We start from the raw sequence: 18,746 nt of genomic DNA on the forward strand, positions 1-18,746 counted from the left end.
AACGCCTTCAAGAGAAATTTGGATGCTTATCTTGCTGGGATCCTATGACCCCAGCTGACTTCCTGCCACTGGGGGAGGGGGCTGGACTCGATCTTCCGAGGTCCCTTCCAGCCCTAATGTCTATGAAATCTATTAAATGATCTTCTCCCTCGAGGCAGTCAGTCGCAAATAAACTATCTTCTGTACTTTCCTTCTGAAATATAGGACATAACTTTTATGAGTGTTAATTGCAAGCCCTGTTCCTACCTGAACTTTTGAAGAAATGAAGGAAGATATCACCATTTCTAAATAGGTAGTAAAGTTTTCAACCAAAGGAAAACCCATGGACTCTGCCCTGACTGGTACCTGCCAGATCCTGAAAGAGCTGGAATTGCATCTAAAAGAGCTGGGTTGCCTCTGCAACCAGAAGAGGAGTAACAGGCCAGCAGTGATGAGGAGCAGCAATGGGGGTGGTGAGGCATGACTAGGAACAGGGCCCCCAGCTGTAGCAAGGAGAAGTACCCCGTCTCCCCAGCAGTGATGAGGAATAATGAGGAGCAATGCCCCCAGCAGCCACCCCCCAGCAACAATGAGGAGCGATGAGGAACAGTTTGTTCACACTGGAACACCTAGGCATGTAGGCAACGCATAGGGTGTGTGTGGGGGTGCATGTGCACCCCCTGAGAGCTCTGGTGTTCCCCCGGGAGTAAGCACTCTTGGCTAAGATGACGGGCAGGGGGGGCAGACAGAGAGCTGGTGCTGCCCTACTTCCCCCCCCAAGTGCTGCTGGCACTTCCAGACACACCACTGGCACTTCTGGGCTCGGCATCTGGCTGCAGAGACACCCCCACCCGTTCCCGCCTTTGATACTGCCATGGCCACCTGCAGAGAGTCCCCACTCGGTCTGCCCTCGCTTCCAATGCCTGTGTTGCCGCCTGTGGGTGGTTGCTGTGCCCCACCAATCTCAGGAGGCATGCATCACCTATGCCCAGGCAATTTTCTCAAATTGCTAGGTGGGAGCTCAAGTCAAGATAATCAACTTGTGTAAAAGCCCTAAGGTGAACTCGGCCTATGTTGTTGCCATCTGGTACCTGGCAGAAGGGTTACACAAAATTTTGATGCCATCAAATCCAGCTTCAAACCCTAACTGAAAATCATCCCAAAGGTGATCTAGATCACAACACCAATTCTCCCCCATCTTTATATGGAGCAGCATGCTGTACCCTAACTACTTAACCTTGTGGAACTGCAAAGGATATATTCTAGCTGCTCCATGATTCAGCAACAACTGGTAACAAATTTCAGGCTGGGCAGCTGGTCGCACAGGTGTCACTTTCAGAACATATTGTATGGGGGCACAGCCATTGACATCCATGATGTTGGCTTCAGCTCCTGCCTCCAACAACATGTTCAGCAGCACATGATCACAGTTCCATGCAGCTTTGTGGAGTGGTGACTTGAAATCCTCATCTCGAGAGTTTACTTCTGCTTTATAGTCTAAGAGCATCCTGCAGATTAGATGGTGTTCTGTACTGTATATTTGCTCTTTATACTGAAGGGCCCAGTAAGCAGCATAAGCCAGAGGGGTTTCCATGTGTGCATTAATAGCATCCACATTTGCTCCTTGTTCCACATAAAATGCCACCAGTTCAGGGATACCAAAGCGTGCAACTGTATGCAGGGGAGTCTCTTCATCTTGATTGTTTGTTTTTATGTTCACATTTGCTCCTGTTAAGAAGAATAACAGAAAACAGTTACACAAGCATCCATTGCTTTTATAAGCCTGTTTTTCAAAGACATCTACAGTATTGTTCCCATTATAAATAAGTCAACCCCAAATTTTCAGGTCCAATTTTAGGAAAAACAGCAGGGGGGGTCCTCAGAATGTTAGCTGATAACTATAGATAAAACTTTGAACTGCTATTGCTCTCAAAAATCCCACAGGGGAATTGAATAATTAAAGAAAGGACCCAAAAGGTTAAACACACTAATAATATTAAAATAAAAACTGCATCAAAACAATTTCAGAACAATGCAGTAATTTTCTCATTTGTATTGTTCAAAGTTTATTATATGCCTCCTCTCAAATCTCATAGTCTCTTCTTTCTATGCAGCTTTACTTGTCTATATTTTCATAAGGGTTTTTTTCATCACCACAAGCACATTGCACAAATCACAGACACAAATCTCTCTCTAGACCTATTTTATACATACATACATACATACATACATATATGCATCAACATCTAATCTTCTCCAGAACATACTTTGGTGGATGGGATAGGGAAATGTGGCAAGGATGCAGTAGGAAAAATAGTGGAAAGTGATAATCAGTAGCATTCCTGTTTAATTACTGTGCTTTCTTTTCTCATGTCTTTGTGACAAGCTATTTATCAGAATTAACAGATTTTGTTGAAATCTGACAGGGCTGCGCCATAAGAACTTCTGCTATGGCTTCAAACTCCTGACCTCCGGACTGTCACCTGTGCACGTTAGAACTGAGACAGAATCGGAACAAAAGTACAGCAGAGTTTTGTCACTTCTTTGTCAAGCAGAAATCTTTCAGGTCAGTATATTCTTAGTACACCTAGATAACTTTATACTCTATACGCCAGTTTTTAAACAGATCTCATCGCACAAACTGTGCACAGTCAGTCCCCTCAACCAGGAACCTCAGCACAAGCAAAATAGTTGTCTCAGTAAGCAGCTCTGTCTCCTAGAATGGATTATATTCAGAGATATTAAGGCAAAGAGAGAACTCCTTTTCTGCTGGCTCCAGCTCTGCCCAAAAAAGAAGTGTCAGCACACAACTAGTTCCAAAGCCTGCAAAGTGCTTATTGACTAACAGCTTTGGCACAGGTTCCTTTAAAAACGTCATAAAGGCATTTAAAATTATAGCAATCATTAGTTAAAGGGTGTTAAACTGCTTTAAGTATCCACTAAATGTTTCAAAGAAATGGCACTACAGATGAGGTTTATCTTGTATTTGTTTTACCCAGGTCATTCCAGGATATTATATGGATCCTCTGGGGAAATAAAACTCCTTACTTTCATTCCTCCAGCATCCCAGGATCCATAGGTCCCAACTACTCTACCCTTTCCCATCCGCTACACCTCTAGTCAGCTTCTCACCCCTTCTCCTTCCATGCTGAGAACAACCCCCAGAGGGCCTGTCTACACAAGATGCTTTACTACAGCAGTAGATTAGTCTAATACCCTGTTGTCTAGTGCAGGTACTAGGAATCTGCTCATTAAACTCATATGCCAAAGCACACATGTAGATGCTGACCAGGAGAATATTGCAGAGTGGGGAGCAAGAAGAGCAGTCCTGGCTGGTGGGCAGCTGCCTCCCAGCTATGTGGAGATTGGGACCTGTCCTGATTTCCATGTGGCTGGGAGAGCTGTCCCAGTTGCCAGGCAGCTGCTACCCAGCTACATGGAGATTGGGATTCTCCCCTGCCCTGTAGGGATTGGGACCAGCCCCTGTGCCCCCTGCCAGTCTGGGGCTGGCACCCAGGGAAGCCTGAGCTCCCCTTGGCTGCTGCAGCAGAGGCAAAGCATGGCAGGAGCATCCCTAAACTGAACTGCTCCCATCAGGAGCAAATTTGCTCCCAATGGGTGTACGTTCAGAATCATGCAGGGGCCCAGTTTAATGTGCCTGATTTTTCTGTGGAGAAATTTCTTGCACATTAATTACATGTGTAGACATGCCAACAGTGTTTAATTGCAGAGAGACCATGTAGCCCAGTTGCATGATCTTACTGCCTGGGGGTTGTGCTAAGTATGGAGCCACTGGGGCTCTGTTCAAGGAAGAGGCTACAGTGGGAGGGAAGCTTGCTTGTCCCAGCCACATGGTCTCTCTGACTAGGACTCCATGCTTCCCAGGGAGCCATGGGAGCTCTATATTAAATGGAGGCCACACAGCAGGGGAAGCTTCATTGTGCCGCAGTTCCCCTGGCCCCACAAACCCGTTGTTTTTCAGCCCTGTCCTGGTTGACTAACTCATGGCTGATTTGGACTGGAACATGAAAAATTCTCTTTAAAAAAGTGCTCTGCGCCTTGCAGCAAGCATGCTGGTTCTTTGCCTTGTGCCCTGGCTATTTCTTCCCTCCCCCTGTCCCCTGGGCCAGGACAGCTCCCCCATCCCAGCCAGCACATCCCTGGCTGCCTCTAACCCAACTCCCCTGCCTCCAACCCAATCCCAAGCTGCTGAGACACATGCAAGATTTTAGTCCTTTATTATTATTTATTTTTTAATCTGTTTTTTCACTCCTTTCCCTTTACTCCCCCCACCCCTTTCAAACAGTTTTTCAAGATTGCTCCCCTCCCACTCTCTGCTCTGACTGGGCTCCTGCTGGCTGTGGAGGGAGAGAAGCCGTAGACCCCTTTCTTCACCTCCATGCTAAGTATTACCTTCCCCTTCCTCTCCCACCACAGGGGAGAAAAAGTCCTGGCTCTTCTCCACACCCCTGCATGTTAGCCCACTACTGGCAAGTCACAGCCATGCAGGTCTGAAAAGGCATGAAGCTTTCACTGGAGACTGCTCTAAAACCACCATCATTTTATGAAATCACAGAATTTCACAGATTCTGACCTTATACAGGTAAGCTGTGCCAAAGCCTTAAGAAAAAGAATTTTTAAATCTTTGTATAACAGTGCCATCTGGTGACCCTTACCAGCTAGACTAAACTAGGCTGAACTAACCCTTCTGTTCCCACTAGGTACTACTTTAAGAGCATGGAAGAGAGAAGGCTTGGAGTAACCACGCACCATACTGCCATTTTCCTTGGGTACCTCTGCACGAGTGAAGACTCAATTAATCAAGTCTGCTGAAGCATGGTAATTACCATGCTCCAGCAGCCTCCCACATCTTATGTATTAGTGTTCCCGCACTTCAAAATGGTGGCGGGGCACTTGAACTGCCACCATTTTGAAGTGTGGGGATGCTGATACACAAGATGCTACGATGTTTTAACTAGAGTGGCTCTTGGAGCTGCTCTAATTAAAGCGCTGTCGCCCCTCAGAGCATGTGCAAAAGTGCCCCTTGGGACCAGGCAGATTCCTGTGAAAAATAATCCTCTCGCAAGTTATGACTAGTTGACCCAACTGTACTACTGGTTTGTGGAGATGGCCTCTGAGTCTCCTATGACTTCACTATAAAGCTGAAAGTTCAAAATGTCAGAGCCAAACCTCACAGATTAGACTTCTTGCCATAATGAGCTGTAGGAAGAACTTCCACCTCTGAATGCCCCCCACCCTCTCTGTTCCTTCAGAATCAGGTCCAAATCTGTATCTGAAGTTGTTAAGAAATAAAGGAAAGGCAAAACTCCAGTAGAAAAGCTCAGGACTTTCTACACTAGTAACTCCCCCCCCCGGACACGCATCAACACTGCCATACTTTCCCCAGTATTTCCTTAACAGAGAATTTAGGAGAAAAAGCATTTTGTTAATAATTTAAATAGTTTAGACATAGTGAAGGCATGAACTAAGGATTCAGGCCCTGTTTTTAAGCTCTTAATAGGATACATACAGCTGCTGCCTGTGGGGTCATGTTTATATTGCAATTGAAACAACTGCACCATCTACTGGGCAGTCAGGCTATGTGTTTTCCATGTAGCAGCAAAAGAAAAAGGAACATGCATTGAATTTTGTGTATGGTTTCTGGTAGAATATTAATGCTCTTCTTTTCTGATTGCTGCAGCCAGAGTCTCTGAGTGTCTCACTACCTCTTAGATACAACCTGCTCTAAATAATTGCAGGCCAGTGCAAAAGACATGATTGCTTGCTGCTAACATAGAAGAAAAACTGACAGAGTAACAGCATCTAGACTGGAAAGGACCCAGAATCATCAGAATTTATAAGGCACAGAGGGGCAAAAGTAAGTCTATAGCAAATTGCTTACTCCTGGGGAAACACCTACAGTGTCTTTGTCTACACTGGGTTTATCTCTCTAGCCTTATTCCTGGCTATAATGGCTAGGATTTCTTTTCAGTACCAAGGATGGGCTGGAAGGAGCGAGGGCACTCAAAAATGACATTGCATTGTCAGACTGAGGAACAAAGCATTAATTCTCTCTAAGCATTAAGAGAGAAAAAACACAAAAGAGGAAAAACTGAGTTCTTGTCAGCTTAAGATGTTGTTGGGGGAAGCAGGGGGGAAAAACTGCAGAAATTGGTAATGTGAGAATGAGAAGCATTAGGGTGGGCAGGGGTGGAGAGGCACATCTATGAGTCCTCAGTGCAAGGATGATAACTGAAGCCCTGTGCTAAGCTATTGTGTGATGTCGCTATGCTCTCTTTTTCCCCTGCCACGTTTCACTCCAGAGGCCGTATGGTTGTGTGTCGAGGTTCTATATTTAGTTTGCATGGGAGTTCAAGTTTGTTAATAGCTTTGGGATGAAAGGGGACTTGCAACTGCAAGGTATTATTACTGTATTGTTGATACCTTGGGGAAGCAAGCCATTAGAATACAGCCTTTCACATGCATTCATCCTACTCTGCCTTTTGCAAGAGTGTATTCGACTTTTTATGCTTTCCTGTGGTAGCAGATATAACTCCTGCTCTCAGAATTATTTGCTTTGGGCAGAATAAGACTGGCTGCATTAATTTTCCTTTCTACTAAACAAAATAATATGCATCCTTCCAGCAGAAGGCAAGTGATAGAGTAATTTATTAGGATCATACTGCTTTGCCCCTGAGACATACTCAGGCTCTTAGAACTTAGCCTTGGGAAAAGTCTGCATTAACAGCATATGTAGCAAATTACACCAAAACACTTACACTTGCTGTGGTAGCATGTGACAATCAGGGACTCTGCCTATGAAATTTATGAATTTCTATTTGATTTTATGAACCCTCTGTGTCCACATGCCTTTTGACTGACTTTTTTGGTGTGCAATACTTGCTCCTTGTGCTAAAGGTATAGGAGTAACACTGGCATGTCTATCTGTGAACAGCTTCATCAGGGGTGCGTCTACATGAGACATTTACTGCACAGTTGACTAATTAGCTGTTCAGTAAATGTCTCGGTGTCTACACATGCGCCCCTATTAGGCTGGAGTAAACTAATTGACTCCACAGCAGGATAGTACTTATAAATACTAAAATAGTACTTGTAAATACAAGTACTATCCTGCTCTGGAGTAAAAAGCTCCACAGCAGCGTGTGTGTAGATGCTGCTCCAACTGGCTGAGGCACAAGGGTGCTTCAGTGTTGGGGCTCTCTTCCAGCTAGCCCCATGCTGAAGCTCCCTTATACCCTAGCCAGCCCCTCCTTAGCACTGTGAACTGGAGGGAGTAGCCCCAGGCTGGCAGGCTGACCCACAGGGCCCTCTGCCAACCGGGGCTGCTCCAACTTGGCTCCTTGTACTATGCATGTATAAACTCTAGAGCTTATTACTCCAGAGTTAATTGCTCCCAGGCAAACGGCTTGCCTGTGAGCAATAAACACCAGAGCTTATTAATGTGCAGTAATAGCACATGTAAACATGACCCTGGTTATGAGCTTTCTGACCTGAGAAAAGCAAAAGAGTGATGGTACAGATAATGCCACATTTCTCCATCCTATCTGCAGAAGGGTGGAAAATTTCCAAACAGGAGAACAAAAAATCAGGTCTAGTTATTGAGTCTTAAAAAGCCAAAAGCAAGAAAAACTCTGGAGGTGGAGAGAACAGAGGGACTCTCAGAAAAAGGTGGGTGTAACAGGGGTAGTGCTTTTGTATAAAGAGGTCCTTCTGACCTGGGGGCCCAACTGAGGAAGAAGGAAACTGACTGGAAAAGAGACAGAGGCTAGGGGGCATCATTTTGTTTCGCTCATATTAAAATATTCTGCCAAGTTTTCTTTGAAAATCTCTAGTGCCCCCATTCATAGTATCAAGGCCATGAGATTTAGGAGGGGTTGGGATGTGCCTTTTGCCATCCCCTTGAAAAATTGCCCATGTCTGGTCAAATAAATAAGCCTATGAAAAGTGGTAGTTTGCACTTGTGCTAAACAAAGAGTTTGCTAGCTCTTTAGTGTTATTACCCCAGGATCTCATTGACAATGAACATGCTCCAGGGCTGTGGAGGGCTGCAATTCCAGGTATTTCAGGCTGTGCCCCAGGTCTATGTTTGGGTCTATGAACTGAGAACAAAGCCTTTGTTTTCCTTTCTCAGCAGCATGCTCAAACCCCTGCTGTGAAGGAAGTGGGCTGTATCAGCTGCAGATGGGACAGGGGAACTAGGCATGGGGACTCTTGTGTGCTGAAGGGAGTAGGAAACTGGGTGAGAAACTGAGACTAGGGGATGAGGGTGCATCTGAGGCTGGCTGGCTCAAGAGACTGGGGCTGGAAACTGCAAAAGACTGGGACCTGACTAGAACAGGAAGTCATGTAGGAAAATGGGGAAAAGGGTTCCTAGGGAGGTTGCTAGGGGGGTGACTGAGATCAGACAAAGAAATTAGGACAGGGTTCTGGGAAGGAAAACATGGATGAGAGGAACCAGTGTACAGAAGGGGAACTGAAACTGGCTGGATCAAGAGACTGCTAAAAGGAGTGGGTCAGGGGAGTGGAGGAAGGACAGGTTGAAGAGCCTGGGGAAGCTAGGACATGAGGCTGAAATGGATTGGATGAGGAAGTGGGAAAGGGGAAACTGGGGTGTGTTGGGCAGGGGGCTGGGCACAAGGAGCTGTAGGGGAGAGATGGCTGCATTTGTAAAGCACTTGAGGATTAAAAAGTCTGCAAAATGTGCAGCATGGCTATTTTTTTCCTAAATAATAATACAGAAGTTTAAGGGCTGCTACTGTCATGAGATGTCAAAACTTGGATTGAATCCCGGGGGGTACTTGACAATCTGATTGATGCTTTGACTTACCTCTCCAAATCAGCTGCTGAGCACAAGGCACAGAGGTTTTTGTAGTACAAAAGTGCAAGGGTGCATGCCCACTCATTGAAAAGCAATTGATTTTAGCTCCATGCTTGCAAAGGATCTTGAGACATTCAACATTTGCCACTTCACAGGCCACGTGAATTGCAGCTTTCCCATTTGGCCTGCAGTTGATTGTAGCTTTGTGATTTAGCAGTACCATTAGACTCTCCAGATGTCCATACATGACTGCTAGATGAAGTCCGGTTGCCCAGGATGTTTTTAGCTTATAACCAGGCAGCCAATACCCTGTAAAAAAAGGAAGGTGTATTACCATTCTTGGATAAGGATCTTTTGTAGAAATCACTAACTGGGAACAAATTTCTTGGGAGTGGTTGGAGTTCAGCTTTGATGTAATGAAATTCAATCAGGGTTTAGTATATACAAAATTCCATAAAATATAGCTTCATTTTCATTAAGTACTTTCTCCACACATGCTGAATAGATTGACTTTTGAATAGATTAATTCCAACTTCATTGTACTCTGAAAGTAACATTTTCTTCCTGTGACCTCTATAGACTAACTAGAAAAGCCTAAAGCATTTGAAATGCCACCAGCTGAAACATACGGAGAAAATAGGATCTTTGATTTGGTAACAGCTGAGCAAATGCTACACTAGAATTAAAAAGCAGCATTTACTTAGGCCCGTGACTCAACAGATAGCATATCATGCTGTTCTTGTGTGGGAGATGGCAGGATCTCACATGTCAGGAGCTGGTTTCAGCCTTCCTGAGAATGGGCTTGTGATGCACGTACTGCAGACGCCCCCTTGCAACGTGTTTGCAGCAGTGTCACAGCTATATTGTCAAATGCTATTCCTCCCGGGCACATAGCTGCCTGTAGTGATGATAGACTTAATTAGTCCATGCATAGATCTGTGAGAGAAATGGCATGAAACTTGACTAAAAAATGTTCACCGTTTTCTTAATAGCAATTTTGCCACTCCCCTTCATCCCCCTGAAATTCTGCATCAGTGGTTCCTTTTTATTTTGAAACATAAACACATGTAAGCTTATGTAACACTTGACATTGTACCTTTCATGTGATAAACAGTGAGCAGAAACACAACGGCACAGTGACTTGAAGGGGAAGGAGGATGGGTGCTCCTGCCTCCCATCTCCTTTCCCCAACTTCCTCCCCACAACTGTCCAACAAGTGGAGTGCACTTGTAGCCAGTTGTCTGATGACCAGTCTTCGGTTCTGTGCTGAAGTGATCTGTCTGACTCACACATCACCAAGGCAACCAAATCAAATGCCCACATTTTTGCCAGTTCTGAATTAAACAGTGGGTAGGGGAAATGGAACTTAATTGTACTGAGTACAGATGAGCAACACTCAGCAAGATATAATAATACCCAAATCTAAAGAAGACAGAGTTTAGAAGATTAAATGCATGTGTACTTTTGACATGCAGAATATAGTCTTTAGCAAATTTGGTCTGTTCCCCACCAGCACCCCACATTGTACCCAAATGGGACTGATTCTTGATGACTGCACATAGATCATCCCAGAAATAATGACGGTAATCAATTGTAAATAAAGTAAAATAAAATAATATTCTGGAGAATGAGCAGCGGACGTACAGGACTGCTATCCTATCTTGTAAGCAGCACACTTTCTAGTAGGAATACTTACCAGAAGAAAATTTAAGGTAAAATTCCAGTCATAAACATGTAAAATTCTTAAAATGTAATCTTAGTGCACATACTCTGAGTTTTCCATTTCTGTCTTTTTCTCTCCTTGGCTAATTTAATACATATAAAATGTTATGTAAAATATATGTACTTTATATAATGTAATACCAGTAAAATGTATACCAGAATTTCCAGGATGTACAATATAGCCAGTTCAACTGGAATTTTAATGTCTGCATTTCCTGTATTCTATGACTTCAACTGTTCACTCTTAATGCTACATTAACATAGTTTATTGCACTGAAAAATGTATTGTATTAGAGAGAGAGAACAGGAAAAAATAGTATATAATTTAGATGAAAAGCTTGCTCTTTTCTCTTTCTGCGCACTCATTTACTCTCCTCCTAATTCAGTTTCAAGTATATATCAAGAATGCTGTTTGTTTGATAATGCATTTTTTATAAAACTCTACAAATCTTGATTTTCATTCAGAGGTTATAGTCATAAAAGTGACTCTGACTACAGCAGCCTATTACTTGCACATATCTGCTTCTAATCTGTATTCTGTGGTATATCTGTTTTGCTGACTTTTTCACTGCTGGCATGAAAGATTCAGTATGATTGCAGAAAAGCAAGTTGTCTGAATTAGCCATCAACTACAAAATCTGTCAGGTAGGTTAAGAAACCAGATTTTTTCTTGTTGCCAACAATAGAGGTGCATCGATACCTCTTTCTGATATTGGATCACCACTGATATAAAGAAAATTAATTGTATCAGAAATTGGCCTGATCTGGCTGATAATTTGGTTGATAAATGCCCGTATGTCCACATAGCCGCAGTGCAGCATGCAGGCAGCAAGGAGTGCCACCCAGCAGCTTGGAGATCCACATGCAGCTGGTAAGTCTGTTGTGATGGAAGGGGAAGGGCGAGAGAAGGGGCTGGGGGTGGGGGGGGAAATCAACCACCCGCAATGGTGAGGGAGGGAGTGGGGCTGGGACTGGGGTAGGAGCTGTCCAGCTGAGCTCTTCCCAGTGCTTGTGGGGGAGGGGTTGGGCCGGGGTTCTGCTTGGTGCAGGCGACAGTGGTGCTGGGAGTGGGGGCTAGGGCAAAATTTGGGGTGGCTGAAGCCCCCCTTGTATCCTCCTCCCATTGCCACCACTGCCCACCCCAAGCACAGCCTAGCCCAGCCCCCTCCAGGAAGAGCCCCCGACATGCAATCCCAGGGTGTGCACAGTGGCAGGAGCTGCCCCCCCGTCCCCGTGCACCCTGGGAGGGCATAAGGTGGGGGGCTCTTCCCAGTGCGGGCTGGACTAGGCTGCACTCGAGGTGGGCAGCAGCGGCACTGGGAGGGGGCTACAAGGCAGGGCTTCAGCCTCCCCAAATTTCACCATAGCCCCCACTCCCAGTGCCACCACTGCCAAGTGCCTGTAAGAGCCCACAGCTGGAGCCTCCCTGCTAACCCTCCACACAGATCTGGGGGCATAGAGCTGCCCCCATGCCCTCCCAGGGTGCACACAGGGGCAGGAGCCCCCCCTCTCCCCATGCCCCCAGATGAGCCATAGCTCCTTCTTTCACCCCTCCCCCCCCAGCCCCAGCCAGGCAGCACCTGCCACAGCTCCAGCCCCACTCCCTCCCTCACCGCAGGGCCTTGATGTGCCCCCCCCATGCCCCTTTCCTCCCCTCTCCCCTTCCACCACAACAAACTTACCAGCTACATGCAGCTGTATTGGAAATTAGATTGATATCAGCCGATATGCCTCCATAAAAATCATCTATCAGTACTGGCCTCCAAAATCTTTTTCAGTGCACCCCTAGCCAACAAAATATGGAACGTAGATAGAGCAGAATATGATTTGCAATTACTAATATGAGCCTACAGAGATAAAAATTAGAAAATGTGTATACATACATTGTTAATTGCAGATCTAATATGGGTAAATACATAAGAGAAAATATTAGACACCAAGATATTATTTTATACAGTCACATTTCTGCCTGATCCAGCATTTATTTCTTTTTCATATATTGCTGTGGATAAGCTATGCCCATGGAAAGCTGATTTCCACCCCCCCTCCCTCCCCCCAGGTATTTTATGATGTCAAGATCCCTGGGCAAAGAGTAACTGGTGCCATCATACTGCACAGGAGGTAGGATTCTGGAATTTTCCATGTTATCAGAGAGTTGTTCATCATGGAAGTTACCTATGCTCCAAAAGACAGGGTGTTTCCAGAGGTGACATGATAGAAAAGAAAAGCATCACAAACAGGACAAGAACTTGTCAGCTACTCTCAGAGAGTAAACATTGGGGTGTATTGAATTTAGCAGAAGACAAATTTGTTTTATTATTTCAAGTCATCAGTGGTTGGAAACTGGTCTGTATTAGGGCTGTGCGAAACAGCACCATTTCATTTTGACTTCTGTTTTGCCATTTCAAAGGGACAACATTTTGGTTTGATGTTCCATTTCATTTCGTCAAACTGTTTCGCCACGTTTCGACGTTTCGCCCATAAGCTATACTGGGGAATCATGAAAATGCCTAAAAATGTGTCATTTCTTGCCTGATTCAAATGAAAACAGCAGGGGGGAGGGGGGGGGGGAGTAGCCCCTGCTGAGGCCACAATGCCTGTCAAGTTTCAAGGAGATAGGTGCAGTGGTTTCTGGGAAACTGCACTTTAAACTGTTCAGAGCAAAACTCGTGTCACTTGTAAGTGTGAATACATGGAGAAAGCTCAGTTCAAACAGTGCTTTTTATGCTGTTTTTTCCATCCCTCCCCCAGAGCACTGGGACTGGAAGGGATCTCAGGGAAGGATCACAGTCACTGGCCAGCTACACATGTCAATATCAGAACAGTCCTTTTCCCCTCTTCCCCCTCCCTCTCCTTAGTTTCTCTTTAGGTGCAAGCAAGCCCAGCTTCGAAACTTTAAATGTTTCAAAACTTTTTAAATATTTTGACTGCCCTCATTTTGTTTCAAGGCTATTTCAAAGCCTTTTGTTCTGTTTTGATTTTGCTGTTTTGAGCTTAAAATGGGTCAAAGCAGCATTGAAACGAAACACTCAGCAACATTTCACAAAGCCCTAGTCTGTACCTCATGATTTGTTTCTTTTCTACCCTGAATTGGATTCTTTGGCTCAAATGTTAGCTCTGACTGTATATTTCCAGGGTGACAATACATGGTTTAGCCTGACTTGACACATATCTCAAAGCATCTCACTTCTGAGATTTTGAAAAAGAAATTTTCTCTACCAAATAACATCCAGGCCCAGGGAATTTCCTCAGGCTTAAGAGAAAGACATAATACTTCTATTATATGTAGTTCCTTACTTCCCATTTTCAGCTTATGTTTCTGGATGGGCTTTTTATGTGGATTGAATAGGTATATATTAGGAATTTACATAGACATATATATATATGCATATTCTGCACCGTGCAGGAAAAAAGCAAAGGATCCTCTTCCCAGACATCACTGAACCTGCAGCAACTTCCACAACTCTGAGGAGGGTAGCAGTAGTCCATCCTCACATTTTAAAAATTTCAATCCTTGGCCTGCCCTTAAGATACCCTTTCAGAAAAGATGTAAGGAACTTCTATATAGTCTACACAATGCAGTCACATAACACCAGTTCAACAACTTCCGGAGACTTCCAGAGCTGCAGTGTTAGGCACAGGATTTATTTATGGTTGCCAACCATCTCAGATTGGCCAGAAGTCTACTGGAATCAGCATCAATCTCCCGGTGACTATTAAAAGCAATCCAGGAGATTGATATTGTGAATGGGTTGAACAGTACAATTAATGACTAGAGGTACACCAATACATCGGTCCCAAATCAGCACTGATAAAAGGAAAATTGACAGTACTGGCAGTTGGCTTTTTTTGGCTGATGTGGCTGATAATGTTGCCAATAAGTGCCCAGTGCATGCGTGCGGCCACAGTGCAGCACACAGGTGGGCAGGAGTGCTGCCTGGCAGCATGCAGAGCAGCTGGGTCTAGCTGGTAAGTCTGTTGTGAGGAAAGGGGGATGAGGGGCGGGGCAGATCAAGTCCCCAGTAGTGAGGGAGGATGAGGCAGGGGCAGGATGGAGCTGTAAGCAGCTCATCCAGGGGGCGCAGGGAGAGAGTGGCATCTCCCACCACTGCGCAGACCCCGGGAGGGTATGGGGGGTATGTGCCCCCAGATCTGTGTGTGGGGCGAGGGCAGGCTGCCTCTGTGGCCTGGGTCATGGCTGCACTGAGGGCGGGTGGTGGCAGCACTGGGAGGAGGGCTATGGAAAATTTTGGGGTGACTGCAGCCCCACCATGGCTCCCCTCTCAGCACCACCGCCACCCATCCTGAGCACAGCCCGGCCCAACCCCCCAGTGGGAAGAGCTTGGCACTGCCTTGGCTCCAGCCCACAGTGGCAGCCCACCCTCGCCCCACGTGCAGAGCCAGGGGCACACACCCACTGTACCTTTCCAGGGTCTGCATAGTGATGGGAGCCACCTCCCCCCCACGCCCGGTGTCCCTTGGACAAACCACTCATGGCTCCGTCTTGCACGCTGTCCCGGCTATGCAGCGCCTGCCCCTGCCCCCAGCTCCGCTCCCTCCCTCACCGTGGGGGCCTCGATCTGCCTCCCCTATGCCCCTTCTCATCTCCCTCGCCCCTTCCCCAACAATAGATTTACCAGCCAGGTGCCGCTTTCTGAGCAGCCCAGCTGCATATTGGCAATTGGATCGGTATTGGCCAATATGGCTCGTTAAAAATTGACCGCTGGTATCGACCCAAAAAATCTCTATCGGTGTACCCCTATTAATGACATTACATCATGCTGGGGGGAAAAAATCTCCTGGAATAGCTTCAGTCAGAGCTGGCAACCTTAGATTTATCCCTTAGATTGAAATCCTGCTAGCAGTATATTAAAAAGTTTTACAGCTCAGTATAAGCTATATGTTTTGAAGAAACAAACTAACACCATTTTTTCTACAAAACTTAGTTACCAAAACCTGTTTGTTTCATGTTTTGCAAATGCAATAGCTGCCACTGTTTTACCTTGTTTGTAGGATGCCAAAATCAGGTTTTCATCTTCCACTTCGAACACTGTGTCTACATCTATTTCCCTTTCAAGCAAAAGATCTTCCATGGTTTTGTAATCATTTGATTTTAGAGCTTCAAGAAAAGTTTTTTTCGCTAACTTCTCAGCCATACACCGAGTGATTCTTTCTTCCATGCTCCGTCTTTCCATGTCTGTCTCCCTTGTCTCTGTTTCTCAATGTATTTGTTTAGGTTAGGCAGAGAACTGCCCTGAGGTCCCTATAAGTGCAGTACCATGCTAGAGATCTGGTAGGCCAGAAGGTAACTTTAGCACTTGGTCATGCTGCTCTGTTTGTTCTATTTATATAAGGAGCATTGCAAACATTGACATGCCAATCTTGAATATCCTAGTTTTGTCAAGGCAAGCACAGACAGCCTTGGTGATGATACCACTATAAAGAATATCACCAGGGGCTTAACATATGCTACATTTCATTGACCAGTCTATTATCTCATGTGAACATGTTAAGATTAATTAAAAGGCACTTAACCCTAGCATCATTTCTCTGGGAATGCCATGAGCAAGTTTTTTTGCCAGAGCACCAGTTGCCTGATCTGGCTTATCACTTAGTTTAAAAACATCTTCCACATGCACCTTTTTGACTAGCCCTGGTAGGATAAAACTTTGCCAGCACATTTTCACTGAAATGTAATCATTCTTCTAAACTAATTCCATCAAGGCTGTGTCAATTTTGATTCAATTCCTCCAGCCATCTGTCGTGCTTCACACAGAACACTGCCAGACAGGTCTCATGCATTCACAGAAGGGGTTGGTGTGCTTGCCTAGTCTGGCCTCCTGTGTAACACCATAGGCCAGAGGACTTCCTGGTCTTAATTCCTGTTTAAACTAGAGCTTATATGTTAGGTCAATACCCCTCTTGATTTAATATTTATCAGTGATGAAGAATCCACTACAATCTTCAGTCAATTGTTACAAAGGTTAAGCTCTAATGGAAACCTGCCTGGCAGGCTGCTGAAGAGCACAGAGTTTGAACTGGGAAAAACTCTTCACTGTTAGAACCATGAGGCAACGGAACAGACTCCCTAGGGAAGTTGTGGACTCTCCATCACTGGATATGTTCAAAAAATGGTTGGACAGCCATTGGTTGGGGATGATCTAGGCATAGCTATACCTATATTCTACTATGGATATTTTCCATGCTTATGGGCTTTGCTTGTTTCCCTCTCCCCTCACTGCTCTCTGCTACGTGTGTCAGGGTGTTTTTATGCCTTCCTCAGAAGCATTGGGTGTTGGCTGTTGGGGTGTGCCAGCTCCTGCTGGGACTTGAAGTCAGAGGTTTTTGGCTAAAGGATCTTGCCCTCCACAGACTGATCACCATATGTGGGTTCAGAAAAAAAAGTTTTCCCTTATGGTCAGAGTACTACAAACTGGGGGGCAGGGAGGGCATAGCCCTCTACCTAGGATCTCTTGAACATATATTAACAACCCTGGATAAAAGCAGGACATTGACTGCCATGGTTCCCCTGCTTTACTTATGACAGGTTAGGGTGTTGTGTCTTGTGTTGTGTCAGGGTTGACTGTAGTTTTACGAAGTGTTTAGATTATGATTTGTATAGGATGGTTTAGATAGGGATGATCCTGCCTCAGGCAGGGTGTGGGATTAGATGACCTATGGAGGTCCCTTCCCAGCCTACTTCTCTATGATTCTGTAAAAACACTGGGAGTCCGAGTTCCTTAGCAGCTTGGCTTTCCAAATTCCAAAATCCTTATTTTATGTCAGAACAGGAAATTTGAGGTCCTGGGGTCTTGCCTCTGGGAAAGTCCTCCAGGCAAGCTTCAGAAGAGAAGAGTAGGGAGCAAAACAATTTTATTTTAAGTAGAATTTAGATATGTTGATTTTTTTTAAACAAAACTATGTTTTGAAACTTTAAAATCCTCCAAAACAGAATTATCTTTCTATCTGTTATCTATTCATTCTCCATTTGGTAATTATAGGAATTTCCAGAAAGGAGAATTACTATACTCTAACTGCCATCTACTTTTGACACTTTAGACAAGGTCATCACATAACTGAAGTACAAAAGATGCATGAGATTGATGTAGAAATCTCACTATAGCTAGATATATTCAGTAGTACATGAGACAGAATTGCTGACAGACTGCCATGCCCAAAAGCAAAGATCACAGTTGCAGCAAAGGCCTTTCATTTTGGGTGACTCACCTTTTTGACTGCTCAAGCTCAAGACATGGTAGGCTGGATTTCAGAGATGCTGTGCACCTACCTCTTCAGTTAGAAGTCTCCCTGCTACCTACAATTTCAACTACTGTCAGTGGGTTTTCAGGTGTTTAGGACATCTAGGCTAAGTACAGACAGTCAAAAAGCCCAAGGCTGAATTGATTCAGTCTTTGAAGGCTAGTCTAAACTGCAGAGATTAAACTGAAACTGAACAGCATTTGCTTTTGATTCCAGAAATGCAGCCACATGCCTGCAGTGGTTTAGGCCAGAAGCCAGGGGGCACTGCAGCACAGCTCTATGGCCAGCATGGGCTGTGTATTTGCTTCCTTTTCCTCTGCCCCCAACCAGTCTCTGGGATTTGCAGTCCAGAACCACAACAGCAGAAGTGTGCAGGGTTGCTCATCACCACGTCTGGGTTTTCCATTTCCCACAGAAAAACAGGAAAAAACACAGATTCCCTGTTTTTATTGGAGAAAACATGAATTTCTTTTTTTAGAAGAGAAATTCATGGATTCTCTGCTTTTGCAAAGAGCTGTTGCAGGCTGGCACAACTCCAGCCTGCAAGAGCTGATTGCAAAAAGGGCGGGAAACCTCCAGCCCTGGCCAGAGGGGGAGGGAGAGGGCAGGGCCTGAGCCTCTGAGGCAGCCAAGGCTGGGCTCAGGCTCAGACTCGCCCTTCACCGCTGGAGCATAGAGGTAAGTGGGGCTGTGGGGCAGGGCTGGGGAAGATGGTTGGCAGCTGAAGGAGTGGAGGGGTGCTGCTAGCCCCAGGCAGCACACCACAGCTGGAGGCAAGGCCAGGGGGTAAGGGCAGGGGTGCCCCTCTGTGGGGCACATGCCGCCCGGCTGCCTGCCCAAGGGAGGGGGAGAGAGAGGCTGGCATGCAGCTGGAGCAGAGCTCCTGGCTGGCTCTGCATCTACTACAAGGAATGCGGGGGGGGCGGCTCGCATGCAGCGGCTGCTG

At 45.5% G+C, this 18,746-nt stretch overlaps 2 protein-coding genes across 6 annotated transcripts in view; one reads left to right on the forward strand and one right to left on the reverse strand.

Annotated features, from left to right (window-relative positions):
• ASB4 (ankyrin repeat and SOCS box containing 4) overlaps window positions 1–15,827 on the reverse strand; it is a 28,569-nt gene extending 12,742 nt beyond the window's left edge. For 3 of the 4 annotated variants that reach the window (XM_025209022.1, XM_006027743.3, XM_025209023.1), the window contains exons 1-3: window positions 15,543–15,827; window positions 8,828–9,127; window positions 1,217–1,707 (exon numbers count right to left, since the gene is read on the reverse strand). In XM_025209022.1, the coding sequence (XP_025064807.1) occupies window positions 1,217–1,707; window positions 8,828–9,127; window positions 15,543–15,735 (984 nt within the window). In that variant the 5' untranslated portion in view covers window positions 15,736–15,827. Of the gene's footprint in view, window positions 1–1,216; window positions 1,708–8,827; window positions 9,128–12,222; window positions 12,388–15,542 lie in introns of all 4 variants that reach the window. The other variant, XM_025209024.1, reaches the window with a different exon arrangement.
• The window catches only part of LOC102370400 (serum paraoxonase/arylesterase 2), an 86,173-nt gene continuing 72,341 nt past the window's right edge, over window positions 4,915–18,746 (forward strand). The window contains exon 1 of one of the 2 annotated variants that reach the window (XM_025209025.1): window positions 4,915–5,857. The gene's annotated coding sequence lies outside the window, so the exon portion shown is untranslated. The remainder of the gene's footprint in view (window positions 5,858–18,746) is intronic. The other variant, XM_025209027.1, reaches the window with a different exon arrangement.

Source organism: Alligator sinensis, unplaced genomic scaffold, assembly GCF_000455745.1.
Source record: "Alligator sinensis unplaced genomic scaffold, ASM45574v1 scaffold196_3, whole genome shotgun sequence".
Lineage (NCBI taxonomy): Eukaryota > Metazoa > Chordata > Crocodylia > Alligatoridae > Alligator > Alligator sinensis.